General features: G+C 50.4%; 1 protein-coding gene and 1 non-coding gene across 2 annotated transcripts; both read left to right on the top strand.

Moving 5' to 3' along the window:
* The first annotated feature begins 3,928 nt into the window (after window positions 1-3,928).
* Window positions 3,929-6,725, top strand: AZU1 (azurocidin 1). Its single transcript, XM_068981073.1, has 5 exons — window positions 3,929-3,986; window positions 4,274-4,430; window positions 4,822-4,963; window positions 5,785-6,018; window positions 6,576-6,725. The coding sequence occupies exons 1-5, from the start codon at window positions 3,929-3,931 to the stop codon at window positions 6,723-6,725; spliced, it is 741 nt and encodes a 246-aa protein (XP_068837174.1).
* On the top strand, window positions 5,289-5,395 carry LOC138086752 (U6 spliceosomal RNA). The gene has a single exon (XR_011145448.1). It is a non-coding gene; the product is annotated as a U6 spliceosomal RNA (small nuclear RNA).
* Window positions 6,726-15,766: the final 9,041 nt, after the last annotated feature.

Here is a 15,766-nt window from a genome sequence, read left to right on the forward strand (position 1 = left end):
TCTTCCCTCAGCCACTCGGGGTCCACCCTCCACTGGTCCGACCGCACCCCCTCGCCTGGCTCACAGCATCCGAGGCGCACGGCCCGGGATGCTCCGCGATGCGCGCGGGGCGGGAGGGCCCTCGTGGTGAATTCACGTGAGGCTCCTTAGGCAGCGCTTGCTGTTTGCAGGTGTTTCCACAGTCATGAGGGGTGGGGGCCAGCTAACCGTCGTTTAACAAGTGGGGAAACAGGCCCCCGGGCACTTAAATCAGTCCAGTCTCCAGGCCCCAGACGGCGGGATTTTGTTCGGCTCATTTTGTTCACTATCTCCTGTACACCTAGCCCGGTACAGTCTCGGGGAAGCCGTCGAGAACCGAGATAGACCCTCAAAATCAGTCCCTCGGTGAAACGTCCAGTTGGATGGGGGTGGGGTAGGGGAGGGCTGCGCGGCCGGAGAGCCCAGTGTGTGCAGCCGTCCATACTCCAGACCCTTTCTGGCTGTGGCCCTTCTTGTGTTAAGAGAACCAACTCCATGTGTCTTCAGAGACGATGCTCCGTGTGGTTAAGGGTGGGGTCCAGAGAGTTGATCCCACCGGGGCCTCAGTTTCCTCACCTGGAAATGGGCATAACAAGAGGGCTTTTGGTGTAGGTGACACACTTGGCATGTCTGTCCCACTTCCCAGGCCTGACGCCCACCTGGACTCCATTTCCCTGCCAGGCAGGGGCAGAGCCTGGGCTGGACAGCCGTTGGGAATCGCTGGTGTTGAAAGGTGACCACAAACTGTTCTCTGGAGGTAGGAGGAAGGGAAATGGGGCAATCATGCTTGATGCCTCCTGGGGGCGTGGGCAGAAATGAAGGGATGTCCCCGGAGACCTTCCTGACAGCTTGGGGAACCAGGAGAGAGTCTGGGGCAGTATCAGGAGTGGGGGAGGGGGGCTTCTTCCTCCTGTGGATCCCCAGTGGTGGAGAGGGAGTGAGGTCCAGCTCTGATGGTATGTGGCCCAGCAGCAGCCCAGGGGTGAGGGGTTGGGGGGTGGGGAGGGTGACAACTTGATTCTGGGCACTAGGGAGCCATGGCAGAGTTTAGAGCAGGCAAGAGGGTGGAACACACCAGGTGCTGCTCAGAGACTCCTGAGCACATTAATACACTTGATGCTCAACACAGCTCTATGGGAGGGGGCATGGAAAGGGAGGGTGGGGCCGTTCATGTTCTGCTGCACAGACAGGGAAACTGAGGCCCAAAAAGGGGCCCCTGAGGTCACCCAGTAGGAAGGGATAGACCTCTGGACCCCAGGGTCACCCAGCTCAACCGGCTGTGCTCTGAGCAAGACAGCAGCTGGGTCCAAGGAACAGACAGGGTGGGTGGCATGCTGGGGACTTGGGGCAGGGGGTAGGGGGGATGCATGGGTGGGATCCTAGGAGGGTGGAGATGGGAAGCAGTCTTGGGGGGTGGACACTGGACTGGGGTAGGGTCCAGTCCTGGGGCCGTGCTGGGGACACAGCTCAGCTGTGGGACCATAACCACAGCAGGGATCAGTCTGAACCCCAGGACCCCACCACTTCAGCTAGGCAGAGGACCCTGAGGCCTAGCAGGGGACCCTGACACCTGCTCCCTCCACCTTCCCCAGGACTGCCCTGGAACAGCCCCCCACAGCCTGGATCTGAGACGTGGGGTCCACCACCAGTCCAACCTCTTGATGTCACCTTGGAAATAAATCTTTTTTTAAAAACTGAGGCATCAGAAGACTTCCCTGATGGTCCAGTTGTTAAGAATTTGCCTGCCAGTGCAGGGGATGTGGGTTCAATCCCTGGTCCAGGAAGATCCCACATGTTGCAGAGCAACTAAGCCCATGTGCCACAACTACTGAGCCCAAGTGTGAAAACTGGTGAAGCCCACATGCCCTAGAGCCCGTGCTCCACAAGAGAAGCAACTGCAGTGAGAAGCCCCCGCAATGCAACTAGAGTAGTCCCTGCTCACTGCAACTAGAGAAAGCCCGCATGGCAGCAAAGACCCAGCACAGCCATAAATAAATACATGATAAAAGCTGAGGTGTCAAAAATAAGTAAACATTTTAAATTGATGTGAAATTCACATGACATAAGATCAGCCATCATAAATTATACCATCCACTGGCTCTTGGAACATTTAGAGTTGTGCAACCACTTAATTCTAGAACATCCCATGTCCCCCAAAGAAACCCTGTTTCCTTCAGCTATTATTCCCCTAACCCCCTAAGCCCCCAGTCCCTGACAACCAGGAACCCACTCTCTGTGTCTGTGGATCGAACTGTTCTGGATGTTTCCCATCAGTGGAGTCACACCCTGTGTGTCTCTCTGTGTCTGCTTCTCTCACCGAGCATCATGTTCTCAGAGTCTGTCCACGTGGTAGCCAGTGTCAGGGCTTCACCCCTCTTCACAGCTGAGGGATGCTCTCATGTGTGGAGGGACACGTTTGTCTGCTGAAAGGCATTTGGTTGCCTCCAGCTCCTGGCAGCTGTGACTCACACTGTGAACATGCGTGTGCAGGTTTCTGGGGCCTGTTTTCAGTTTTTCTGGGCCTGCACCTTGGAGTGGAGCTGCTGAGTAACAGGATAATTCAGTGTTTGAGGAGCTGCCTGGCTTTGCCTAGCGGCTGCAGGGTTTTACATCTCAGCCATTGTGTCCGAGTTCCAGTTTCCCACCTCCTCACCAACATTGTGTTTGTTCTGCCCTTTTCATCCTAGCCATCCTAGTGGGTGTGAAGTGGTGTCTCACTGTGGTTTTCATTTGCATTTCCCTGATGACTAATAATTTTAAGCGTCTTCATGGCATGTTGGCCGTTTGTGTATCTTGGGAGAAATGTCTATTCAAACCCTCTGCCCAGTTTTAAGTGGATGGTTTGTTTTTGTTGTTGAGCTGTGAGAGCTCTTTATATATTCTGGATATGCAACCCTGTCTTCCTCCCCGCTTGGCCTCATCTCTTGCTCAGGTACTGGATGCCTAAAACTTCTGAAGACCCTACTTTGAGGCTGGAGGAGGGCAGGCAATGTCTCCAGAATCTCAAGGCTCTGGGGGCTCCACGCACCTGCCCACTATATAGATGCGCAGACTAAGGGCAGGTGAGGGACCCAGCCACGTACCTACAGATAAAAATCCTGTAGGTAAAAAGCTGGCCACAAAAGGCCACAGAGTGTGTGTGATTCCACTGATGGGAAACATCAAGAACAGGCACATCCACAGGCACAGAGAGTGGGTTCATGGTTATCAGGAGTTGGGAGACAGGGTGTGACTTCCGATAGCTATTTTTTTCTTTTGGGGTGATGGAATGTTCTAAAATTGGGGTGATGGCTGCATAACTTTGTGAAGATACTGAACACCATGAAACTGCACGCTTTAATTCAGTGAATTGTGTGGTACTTAAATTATATCTCAGTAAAACTGTTTAAAAAAAAAAACAAGGACTTTCCTGGTGGTCCAGCAGCAAAGATTCCATGCTCCCCTGATGCAGGGGTCCCAGGTCCAGTCCCTGGTAGGGGCACTAGATCCCACATGCTGCAATTGAAAGATCCCACATGCCCCAACTAAGATCCGGCACAGCCAAATAAATAAGAAAATAAAAAGCAGTAAAGAACACACACACATAAAGCCAGCAGGACTCAATCCCAGACCAGGTGGACAGTGGTGGGCCCCGGTGCTCAGGCTAGGAAGCCGGGCAGAGCCACGAGTGGCGGCTGTGTGGTGGCCTGACCCACACCGAGGGGTGGCCCAGTATCCAGAGGGGAAGACAGAGGGTGCAGGCTGGCACTTGGAGGGTGCAGGCAGGTTCCAGGAGCAGCCAGCTGGGGAGGTTTTGGGCAACTTCCTCTGCTCCCGCCAGGAGGGGCTGGGCCTGGGTGGGTGTGCACTAACAGTTGAGGCCCCAGGGTATAAGGGCGCCCTGTCCCCAGCCACCCTCAGCAGCCCCGTCATGACAGCACTCAGACTCCTGGCCGTGCTGGCCAGCCTGCTAGCAACCTCCAGGGCTGGTGAGTGCTCACCCCACGCCAGGCGTCCACATCTGTGCAGAGGTTCAACTGCAGGGGACAGGCCTGGGGGAGAGGGACTGATGGGTGCCAGCCCCAGCTTCCCAGACACAAGGCTCAGGGAGGGACAGTGAAGCGACCAGGCCCAGGCCACACAGGCAAGCTGGCCCCGACCAGCCCTGGGAGGGTGGGGACCTGTCCTTTTAGGGAACAGGGGTGTGGGAGGCTGGGGTCTCCCTGGGTATGGAGCTGAGACTGGGGGGCTGCAACACACACTCCTCTCCCCCCAGGCTCGGCCCCTCTGGTGGACATAGTGGGCGGCAGGAAGGCCCGGCCACAGGAGCTCCCGTTCCTGGCTTCCATCCAGAACCAAGGGAGGCACTTCTGTGGGGGCGCTCTGATCCACCCCAAGTTTGTCCTGACAGCAGCCAGCTGCTTCCAGAGCCGGTGAGCCGGGGGCCATGGAGTGGGCAGGGGGGCTGGGAGAGGGAGAGAGCTCGGGGGACGGGGGTGGCGGGGGAGTGGGGGAGTGGGTGTGCCTCTGGCAGATGAGGAGGGGAGGGGCTTGGCAAAGGGGGCTGGTCTTAGGAAGGGTTGAGGGGCTTAGAGAGGGAAATGGGGCCCTGGAAACAGAGCGAGATGCAGCAACAGAAGGAGGATGGACAGAGGCCTGACCATCACTGATGTCCTTCCTCTGGCTCCTGGGCCGCAAGCCAGCAGGCTGGTAACTCCCTACTTTATTTGCAAGCCTGCCCCCGTGTAAGTGCCGCCTAGTCGGTGTAGAAGGCTAGGGGCTTCTGAGGAAGCCCAGCCTGGTATCTGCCCCTGCCGCTCTTAGGAACACTGGGATTGCCACCGTGGTGCTGGGTGCCTATGACCTGAGGCGTCGGGAGCGGGCCCGGCAGACTTTCTTCATCAGGAGCGTCAGCGAGAATGGCTATGACCCCCAGCAGAAACTGAACGACGTGCTGCTGCTGCAGGTGGGGAAATGAGTGGGGAGCTGGTGTCGGCCTGAGGGGCTAAGGGCGGACAAGCCATGTGCACAGAGCCTAGTGTGTAAATCGTACAGCCAAGTGCACAATCCACTTAGCCAGCCTCTGAATCCTGGACACTGAAATTGCTTCCAGACTTTTTTGTTATGACAGAATCACAATGAGTTTTTGTGCATATTTCTTTGTGAAAGTTTTCCCAGAGCAGCCACAACAGCTGGGCCGACTTACTCTCCCACTAGCAAAATTTAAAACTGCCCGTTTCTCCACATCTTTACTGACAGTGCATATTATGATTTTTAGAATTTTTCTGCCAGTGCTCGCTTTGGCAGCACATGTACTAAAATTGGAACTATACAGAGAAGACTAGCATGGCCCCTGTGCAAGGATGACATGCAAATTCTTGAAGTGTTCCGTATTTAGGAAAAAAAAAATTTTTTCCTACCACTTCTGACCAAGGGTGGAGGGTGGTGCTTTGTTTTATCTGCATTTCCTGGGCAAGTTCTTCACCTTCATGGTCTCTCAACTACGTTTGCAGTAAGGACAATTGATTCCTTCTCTGGAGGAACCAGAGACCCAAAAGGTAAAGTCATTTGGCCAGGATGGAGGAGCCTAGTGGGCTACCGTCCGTGGGGTCGCAAAGAGTCGGACACGACTGAGCAACTTCACTCACTCACTCATTTCACAGCAGGTTACTGCCTAAACTGGGTTTGAACCCAAACTGCTTTCCAGATCAGAACTCATGTTGCTGCCTCTCTGGCCCCCAGCTGGGCCCCAGTTATGCCCTCTCCTGACCCAATTTCCCTCACCAGCTGGACCGTCAGGCCAACCTCAACAGCGGCGTGGCACTGGTACCTCTGCCAGAGCAGAATGCCACGGTGGAAGCCGGCACCAGGTGCCAGGTTGCAGGATGGGGCGCCCAACGGCATAGGGGGCGTCTCTCCCGAGTTCCAAGGGTCCTCAATGTTACCGTGACACCTGCAAACCAGTGTCGCCCCAACAACGTGTGCACTGGTGTCCTCACCCGATGGGGTGGCATCTGCCAGGTACCCACTGGGTGTTATCTGGTGTGGGCTCGGCGTGGTGGGGAAGGAGGGATCTTGAGAGGTCGTGAGCTCCTCTTGGGGGGAGAGAAAGCAAGTTCAGAACTCACCCTGGGATTAAGTATTCAATTAGAACTGGATGTTTCAAATATTGGAACCTGAGAAACAGTATTTATTCAATTCTGCCTGCCAAGCCCTATGCTGGGGACTGGAGACACAAGAAGGAACAGGAGGGACTGCCCTTTTGGAGCCAGGAGCTCCCATAGCTTGTGGTTGAAGGGCTTGGGCATCAGCTATTAAGACAGGGATGTGAAAAAAAAAAAAAAGACAGGGGTGTGCACCAGGCCGGTCCAGCCTGGGGCCTTAGGAAGTTGAGGAGGTGGGGTGGCATTTGAGACCCGAGCTGCGAGCAAACGTAGGGAGAAGCACAGGCAGAGGAACAGCACGCAGAAAGGGCCAGGGGCACGAGCAGCTTCTGTGGGTGGCAGGGGTGGTGTTCTGGGCAGAGCGGAGTGGAGGGCTGGGCCTGGGGTGCCCTGACCCTCCTGCTGCCCCTGCAGGGGGACGGCGGCACCCCTCTCGTCTGCAACGGCCTGGCACATGGCGTGGCCTCCTGGTCCCGGGGGCCCTGCGGTAGGGGAACCGACTTCTTCGCGCGTGTGGCCCTCTTCAGGACCTGGATTGACTCAGTTATAAACCAGCCGGCCTGACGGACCCTGCCCAGCCTGCAGGGGGCGCTGCGCAGCCAGAGCTCAGCCCCCTCCTGCACTCTGCCTGTCCATCCCGAGGCCCCACCCCGGGCCCCCGCGGTTGTGACTCTAATAAAGGATCTGTCCCCTTTCTACCCACGGCGCCTGACTCTGCTCTTTGGGGGCGGGCGGGGGCTGGGGGCCCAGGGGCAGGACCTCTGCCCACAAAAGTGGCACCCACCCCAGAGGTCTCCACTCAGGGAATCTGATCCTGGTCCTCGGAACCAGGGGCTCTGGTGACCTCCACTCCACAGGAGCAGCACCGAGGCTCAGAGAGATTGGGTGACTCCCCTAAGGCCACACAGCCAGAGCTGGGCTCTGAACCCACACCTGTGAGATTATAGCCCCCATGAACCGTGTGTCATGTTGGTGGGGAATACAGTCACCCCTGGGGCTTTCCTGGTGGCTCAGATGGTGAAGAATCTGCCTGCAAGGCAGGAGATGTGGGTTTGATCCCTGAGTGGGGAAGATCCCTGGAGACGGGAATGGCAACCCACTCCAGTATTCTTCTCTGGAGAATCCCATAGAAGGAGGAGCCTGGTGGGCTACAATCCTTGTGGTTGCACAGAGTGGAACAGGGCTGAGCAACTAACAGCTCACTGCTACTACTGCTTGGTGTCTGCAGGGGCTTGGCTCCAGGACCCTCAAATCCCTGGATGTTCAAGTCCCTTATATCAAATGGTGTCATATTTGCAAGTGACCTACATACATCCTCTGTGCACTTTATATAATACAATGTCAATGCTGTGCAAATAGCTGCCTGCCTACAGCAAATTCAAGGTTTACTTTTTAGTACTTTCTGGTAAATTTTTTCCAAATATTTTTGATTTGCGGTGGGTTAAATCGTGGGTGTGGAACGTGTGACCACTGAGGGCCGGCTGTATATTGTATAGTGAAGTCAAGAAACACAAGAGAAACCAGCTTTAGACTGCCACTCAAGTCACAGAAAGATAAGGAGCCCAATATGAAAGAAACAAAAATATAAGCATTAAACAATACGTACAATTATATAATGATGTATAAAACATAAATATACTTGTATAAAGAACCTATAAAACATAGTAAATATAACTGTATAAATGATATATAAAACTTAATACATATAATTTATTAAACTAAAATAAGATTGTAGATCACAGACTTCCCTGAGGGTCCAGTAGCTAAGACTCCATGCTCACAATGTAGGGGGCCTGGGTTCAATCCCTGGTCAGGGAGCTAGACCCCACATGCTACAACTAAAACCTGGCACAGTCAAATATATATATATATATAATATTTAATATATATTATTATATATAAGTAATATTAAGTAATATTTTATTATATATAATAATATATTACTTTAATATATATATATTTTAAAGTAAAATCTTACATTATATATTAGTACCAATTACATATTATACATGCATTTAAAAAATATACTTAGGAACTTCCCTGATTGTCCAGTGGTTAAGGAACTGCCTGCCAATGTAGGGGACACAGGTTTGATCCCTGGTCTGGGAAGATCCCACATGCTGAGGGTCAGCTAAGCCCCAGTACTGCAAATACTGAAGCCCAAGCACCTAGAGCCTGTGCTTCACAAGAGAAGCCACCACAATGAGAAGACTAAGAAGTGCAACAAAGAGTAGCCCCCACTCGCCACAAACTAGAGAAAGCCTGCATGTGGCGACAAAGACCCAGCACAGTCAAAAGCAAACAAAACATGAACCGTTATAAAAATACCTGGGGAATAATGAATCGATATTAGAAAAACTAAGATCATGACGTCGGGTCCCATCACTTCATGGCAAATAGAAGGGGCAAGAGTAGAAGCAGTGACAGATTTTATTTACTTGGGCTCCAAAATCACTGTGGATGGTGACTGCAGCCATGAAACTAAAAGACACTTGCTCCTTGGAAGAAAAGCTATGACAAGCCTAGACAGTGTATTAAAAAGCAGAGACATCACTTTGCTGACAAAAGCTCATATAGCGAAAGCTATGGTTTTTCCAGTAGTCATGTATGGATGTGAGAGCTGGACCATAAAGAAGGATGAGCGCCAAAGAATTGATGCTTCCAAACTGTGGTGCTGGAGAAGACTCTTGAGAGTCCCTTAGACTGCAAGGAGATCATACCGGTCAATCCTAAAGAAAACCAACCCTGAATATTCATTGAGTTTATTTGTTTTTCATAAGTTATTGATGAAATTCACAGAATATAACATTCACTTTTTTTAAGTGTACAATTCAAAATATAACTAGTGTATTTCACTAGGCTGTGCAGCCCTCACCATCCAAACCTCACTATCTAATTCCAGGACATTCCATCACCCCAATAGAAGCCCACTCCCATCCGCATCACCCCCCCATCTCCTCCCCCACCCCATGGCGACCAGGAACCCACTCTCTGTGTCTGTGGATCTGCCTGTTCTGGACATTTCCCATCAGTGGAATCACACCCTGTGTGTCCTGCCTGCTTCTCTCACTGAGCATCGTGTTTTCAGGGTCTAACCATGTGGTAGCGTGTGTCAGGGCTTCTCTTCTCAGGGCTGAGTGATGCTCCTGTGACGTGTAACCATCATCTGTGGATGGTCATCTAGCTTGGTTCCACCCTGGCTGTTGTGAAGCAGGTTGCTATGGGCATTCATGTACAAGTTCTACTTGAACATTGATATTTAGTACGATGATTTTACCAGGAGGTGTATTGGGGATTCATAACGGGTCCTCTTTACAGAGGGGGAAACTGAAGCCCAGAGAGAAACGTGTGTCTCAGGAGCCCAGGAAAGTCCAGGGCCCCCACCTGTTCACTGTTCAGATGGGGAAACTGAGGCCCTGGGGGTTGGGGTCCCAGAGCAGAGGGTCCCAGTTTGGAGCCCCAGACACTGACACCCTTGAGGATGGAGTGTTTTCCTTTCTTAAAGAGAGAAGAAAAAAAAGGGGCAGAAACTCTGAGGATGAGCCTCTCTCGCTCACCCTCCCTGGATCCCGGGTGTGGTTCAGGTCTGCTCGGCCCCCTCCCAGCTCCAGTTCCCAGCAAGACCGTTGTCTGTTGCGCCAGCCACAGTTGGAGTAGGAAGGGGACAAAGCCGCAGCTTCCAGCCCTGCTTCCTCTCCACCGGTGGGCCCGACCCCCAGAGGCCCCAGAGAGTTCCCTCCAAGTTACAGCCCCCAGTGCCCCCAGCTCCCCACCCAGGCCCATACTGTCCCATCTTCCAGACCAGCCTCTGTCTTCAGGAAGCCCCCCAGTCCTGCGCTCACCTGCTGGCCCCCATCCCAGGCCTGGAGCAGAGAGGTGGACCCCAGGCCATCCTTCTGTTGTGACTGATGCCATGAATGCCCCCTGACTCTGAGAGGCTACTTGGGGGGTGAGAGCTCCCTGCCAGGACCTCCTGGGCCATTCTCTAGCAAAGTTATGTGTGTATGTGTTTCTTTTTCTTTCTTTGGTTAAAGATTTATTGAAATGTACTTCACACACCATACATACAACTCACCCACTTAACAATTCAGTGGCATTTAGTACAGTCACGGGATTGTGCAACCACCACCTCTAATTCCAGAATATTCCATCACCCTAAAAGAAGCCCCTTCACCACCACTCTCTGTGTGTGTGGATCGGCCTGTTCTGGACGTTTGCCATCAGTGGAATCACACCCTGTGTGTCCTTCTGTGTCTGCTCCTCTCACTGAGCGTCATCATGTCCTCAGGGACTGTCCACTTGGTAGCAAGTTTCTCTCCTTTTCAGGACTGAGTGATGATCCGTGTGTGTGTCCTATTTCATCAGCTGACAGTTCATAGAGCTTTCTTCTGTATCCAGTGAATCAACCCCTGACATGGGGATGTTCTCATCACCCCCATCACTAACAGATGGGGAAACTGAGGCTCAGAGAAGTGGTATGCCCAGCCCAGATTCACAAAGCACAGCAGAATGTGAACCCAGGTGAGGGACTACGGAGCCTGGCATGACAGGGTGACAGTGACACGGCTGGCACCTCTGCTCACCGTGTGCCCAGCACCTTCCAATGCTCTCATTTATCCCCCTTCCTACTGTCAGCCCTGGGGAGGGACTATGACTACCATCACCCCACTACTGTTCAGTTACCAAGTTGTGTCTGACTCTTTGCAACCCTGTGGACTGCAGCACACCAGGCTTCCCTGTCCCACACCATCTCCCGGAGTATGCCCAATTTCATGTCCACTGAATTGGTGATGATATTCAACCATCTCATTCTCTGATGCCCTCTTCTCCTCCTGCCCTCAATCTTTCCCTGCATCAGGAAAAGTTGGTTTCCCAATGAGTTGGTTCATCACATCAGGTGACCAAAGTATTGGAGTTTCAGCATCAGCATCAATCATTCCAATGAATATTCAGGGCTGATTTCCTTTAGGATTGACTGGTTTGATCTCCTTGCAGTCTAAGAGACTCTCAAGAGTCTGCTCCAGGACCACAGTCCAAAAGCATAAGCATAACTCAATGAAGCTATAAGCCATGCAGTGTAGGGCCACCCCAAGACTGAGGGGTCATAGTAGAGAGTTCTGACAAAATCTGATCCACCGGAGGAGGGACTGTCAAACCACTCTAGTATACTTGCTGTGAGAGCCCCACCTCACCATACAGGTGGGGGAACCAAGGCACTAAGCAGCCGGCCTGCTGGACCAGAAGGAGCTAGTCTGCAAAGATGCTCTTGTTGAAAGAGAAGATCCTGTTCTGAAAGCAGACAGCACAGCAGCCCCGGGGTTCTGTGGGGACATGCCAGAGCCACACCCAGAGCTGTGGCAGACGCCCTGCAGGAGGACCTAGGGACCTTTCCCAAGCGACTGGGCTGATGAATGAATTAAAAATGTGTCAGCAATACAAATGGCCAACAGGCACACAGAAAGCTGCTCCACATTGCTAATTCATAGAGAAATGCAAATCAAAACTACAATGAGGTATCACCTCACATCAGTCAGAATGGCCACCATTAAAGTCTTCAAGGGAGTTGTCTGGTGGTCCAGTAGTTATAAATCTGCCTCCCAAGTCAATTTTGAAAAAGAAAAACAGAGCTGGAGGAGTCAGGCTCCCTGACTTCAGACTATACTATAAAGCTACAGTCATCAAAACAGTATGGTACTGGCACAACAGTAGAAACATAGATCAGGAGAGAACAGGAGAGAAAACTCAGGAATAAACTCATGCACCTGTGGCCAATTAATCTATGGCAAAACAGGCAAGACTATACTGTCTATGCTGAAAAGACAGTCTCTTCAACAAATGTTCCTGGGAAAACTGGACAGCCACATGCAAAAAGGAAGTCAAATCATTCTTTAATTCTATACCCCAAAATAAGCCCAAAATGGATTAAAGACCTAAATGTGAGACCAGGTACTATAAAACTCCTAGAGGAAAACATAGGCAGAAAATCCTCTGACATAAATCACCGCAGCATCTTTTTTGATCCATCTCCTGGAAAAATGGAAATAAAAACAAACAGATGGGACCTACTTAAACTCAAAAGTTTTTACATAGCAAAGGAAACAAAAAGCAAAATGAAAAGACAACCCACAGATTGGGATAAAATATTTGCAAAAAAAAAATTTGCAAAAGTGTTACTGATAAGGGATTAGCCTCCAAAATTTATAAGCAGTTTATGATGCTTAACAGCATCAAAACAAACAGCCCACACAAAAAATGGGCAGAGGACCTGAATAGACATTTCTCCAAAGACGACATAAAGATGGCCAACAGGCAGGTAAAAAGATGTTCAACACTGCTAATTATTAGAGAAACGCAAATCAAAACACCAGTCAGAATGGCCAGCATCAAAAAACCACAGGGACTGCCCTGGTAGTCCAATGGCTAAGACTCCATGTTCCTGACTCAGGGGGCCTGGGTTCAATCCCTGATCAGGGAACTAGACCCCACATGTTGCAACTAATGATTCCACATGCTGCAAGTAAGACCTGGTGCAGCCAAATAAATAAATAAATGTGTTTTTTTTGAATTCATAACAAATGCTGGAGAGGGTATAGAGAAAAAGTACAATGTATGTGCAGTGTACATACCTACACTGTTGGTAGGAATGTAAATTGGTACGACCACCACGGAGAACAGTATGGAGGTTCCTTAAAAAATGAAAAACAGAGCTACCATATGACCCTGAAATCCTACTCCTGGGCAAATATCTGGAGAAAAACATCTGAAAGGATACATGCACCCCTATGTTCATAGAAGCACTGTTTAAAATAGCCAAGACACAGAAGCAACTGAAATGTCCAACAACAGAGGAATGGATAAAGAAAGGGTGCTGTGTGTACATATATATAACATATGTAGATGTACATAATATATATAATAGAATGTCACTCAGCCATTTAAACGAATGAAATAATGCCATCCACAGCAACATCCTGAACAGAGAGAGTGCCATACTGAGTGAAGTCTGACACAGAAGGAGAAACACTGTATAACTGTCCTTACATGTGGAATCTACAAAGCAAAGATACAAACGAACTTACTTACAAAACATAAAAAGACTCACAGACTTAGAAAAGGAAATTATGATTGTGAGGGCAGGGGGAGGATAGTTAGGGAGTTTAGGAAGGTCATGTACACACCACTGTATTCAAAATGGAAAACCAACAAGGACTTATTGTATAGCACATGGAACTTTACTGAATGTTCTGTGCCAGCCTGGATGGGAGGAGGGTTTGGAGGAGAATGGATACATGTATATGTATGACTGAGTCCTTTAGCTGTTCATCTGAAACTACTACAACATTGTTTATCAGCTATGCTGCTGCTGCTGCTAAGTCACTTCAGTCGTGTCTGACTCTGTGTGACCCCATAGATGGCAGCCCACCAGGCTCCCCCGTCCCTGGGATTCTCCAGGCAAGAACACTGGAGTGGGTTGCCGTGTCCTTCTCCAATGCATGAAAGTGTAAAGTGAAACTGAAGATGCTCAGTCATGTCCAACTCTTAGCGACCCCATGGACTGCAGCCCACCAGGTTCCTCCGTCCATGGCATTTTCCAGGCAAGAGTACTGCTATACCCGGATACAAAACAAAAAGTTTAAAGTTCAGGGGAAAAAAATTCACGGTGCATCCATACTAAAGCAGTTTATGTAGACATTTAAAAAATAAAATGTCTCAAAAAAAAAATAATAATCTGCCTGCCAATGCAGGGCTCACAGGTTCAATCCCTGATCCACTGCTGAGGGACAACGGAGCCCTGCTCCACAACTACTGAGCCCAGATGCCTCGACCCCATGTTCCACAACAAGAGAAGCCACTGCAAACAAGCCTGTGCACCACAACTAGAGTAGCCCCTTCTTGTCTCAACTAGAGAAAAGCCTGTGCACAGCAACAAGGACTCGGCGCAGCCAAAATAATTAATTTTTTAAAAGTCTACAAATGGGTCTGCCCTGGTGATCCAGTGGTTAAGAATTTGCCTTGCAATCCAAAGGACATGGGTTCAATCCCTGGTCAGGGAACTAAGATCCCACATGCCTTGGAGCAATTAATGCCACACACTGCAACTACTGAGGCCCTGCGCCACAACTAGAGAGTCTGTGTGCAGCAAGGAAAGATACCACAAGATGCCACTAAGACCTGACGCAGCCAAATAATTTTTTTTGTTTAAGTCTACAAAGAACAAATGCTGGACAGAGTGTAGAGAAAAGGGAACCCTCCTACACTGTTGGTGGGAATGTAAATTGGAACAGTCACTGTGGAGAACAGGATGGAGGTTCCTTGAAAAGCTAAAATTGGAGCTGCCATATGATCCTGCAATCCCACTCCTGGGCACACATCCAGACAAAACTAGAATTCAAAAAGATATCTGCAGGCCTATGTTCACAGCAGTCCCATTTGCAAGACATGGAAGCAACCTAAACATCCACTGACAGCAGAATAAAGCTGTGGCACACGCATATAGTGGAATACTACTCAGCCATAAAAAAGAGTGGGATGATGCCATCTGCAGCAACATGGATGGACCTAGAGATTTTCAGACTAAACGGAGTAAGTCAGAAAGAGAAAGACAAGTACCAGACGATATCACTTGTATGTGGAATCTAAAATATGACACAAATGAACATATCTGCAAAACAGACACAGACTCACAGACATAGAGAACAGACTTGTGATTGCCAAGGGGATAGGAGGGTGGGGAAAGGCTGTACTGGGAGCCTGGGATTAGCAGATGCAAACTAGTATATGTAGGATGGATAAACAACAAGATCTTCCTGTAGAGCGCAGGGAATTATATTCAATATCCTATGATAAACTATGATGGACAAGAACATATATATACATATATGTATAGGAGAAGGCAATGGCGCCCCACTCCAGTATTCTTGCCTGGAAAACCCATGGACGGAGGAGCCTAGTAGGCTGCAGTCCATGGGGCTGCTAAGAGTTGGACAGGACTGAGCGACTTCACTTTCACTTTTTACTTTCATGCATTGGAGAAGGAAATGGCAACCCACTCCAGTGTTCTTGCCTGGAGAATCCCAGGGACGGGGAGCCTGGTGGGCTGCCGTCTATGGCGTCGCAGAGTCAGACACGACTGAAGCGACTTAGCAGCAGCAGCAGCACATATATGTATAACTGAGTCACTTTGCTGTACAGAAGAAATTAACACAATGTTGTAGATCAATCATACTCAATAAAATTTAAAAAATAAAAATACGTCGGCAGAGATGGGGTGGCCGATGCAGGGGTCCTCAGTGGGCAAAAGGCAGAACAGGCTGTTTCTGCCTCAGATGAGCCTCCCAGACACTAGATATTTCCAAAGGGGTAAGTGTGACTTGGCACGAGGGACCTGGAGACCGTGGGACCCCTACCCAGGATGCAGACCCCAACTCCATGTGGGGGCCCCACACAAGCTCCAAATGCCCATCGGTACACAATAGGAGGGACAGGGAAGGCTGAGCAGCTGTCCCAGAGCCGAGGAGACACAGGGGGGCTCCTGAACCAGGGATGGGCGATTGTGACATCCAGGAGACCTGTGGAAGAGACAACATTTGTGCAGGACCAGGGCC

Source organism: Capricornis sumatraensis, chromosome 9 (genome assembly GCF_032405125.1).
Source record: "Capricornis sumatraensis isolate serow.1 chromosome 9, serow.2, whole genome shotgun sequence".
In the NCBI taxonomy this organism is placed as follows: Eukaryota; Metazoa; Chordata; class Mammalia; order Artiodactyla; family Bovidae; genus Capricornis; species Capricornis sumatraensis.

Coding starts and splice junctions, on each gene's coding strand:
- AZU1 (XM_068981073.1), top strand. CDS start 3,929: ATGACAGCACTCAGACTCCTGGCCGTGCTGGCCAGCCTGCTAGCAACC. Junction 4,431..4,821: donor GCCAGCTGCTTCCAGAGCCG/GTGAGCCGGGGG, acceptor TGCCGCTCTTAG/GAACACTGGGATTGCCACCG. Junction 6,019..6,575: donor GATGGGGTGGCATCTGCCAG/GTACCCACTGGG, acceptor CTGCCCCTGCAG/GGGGACGGCGGCACCCCTCT.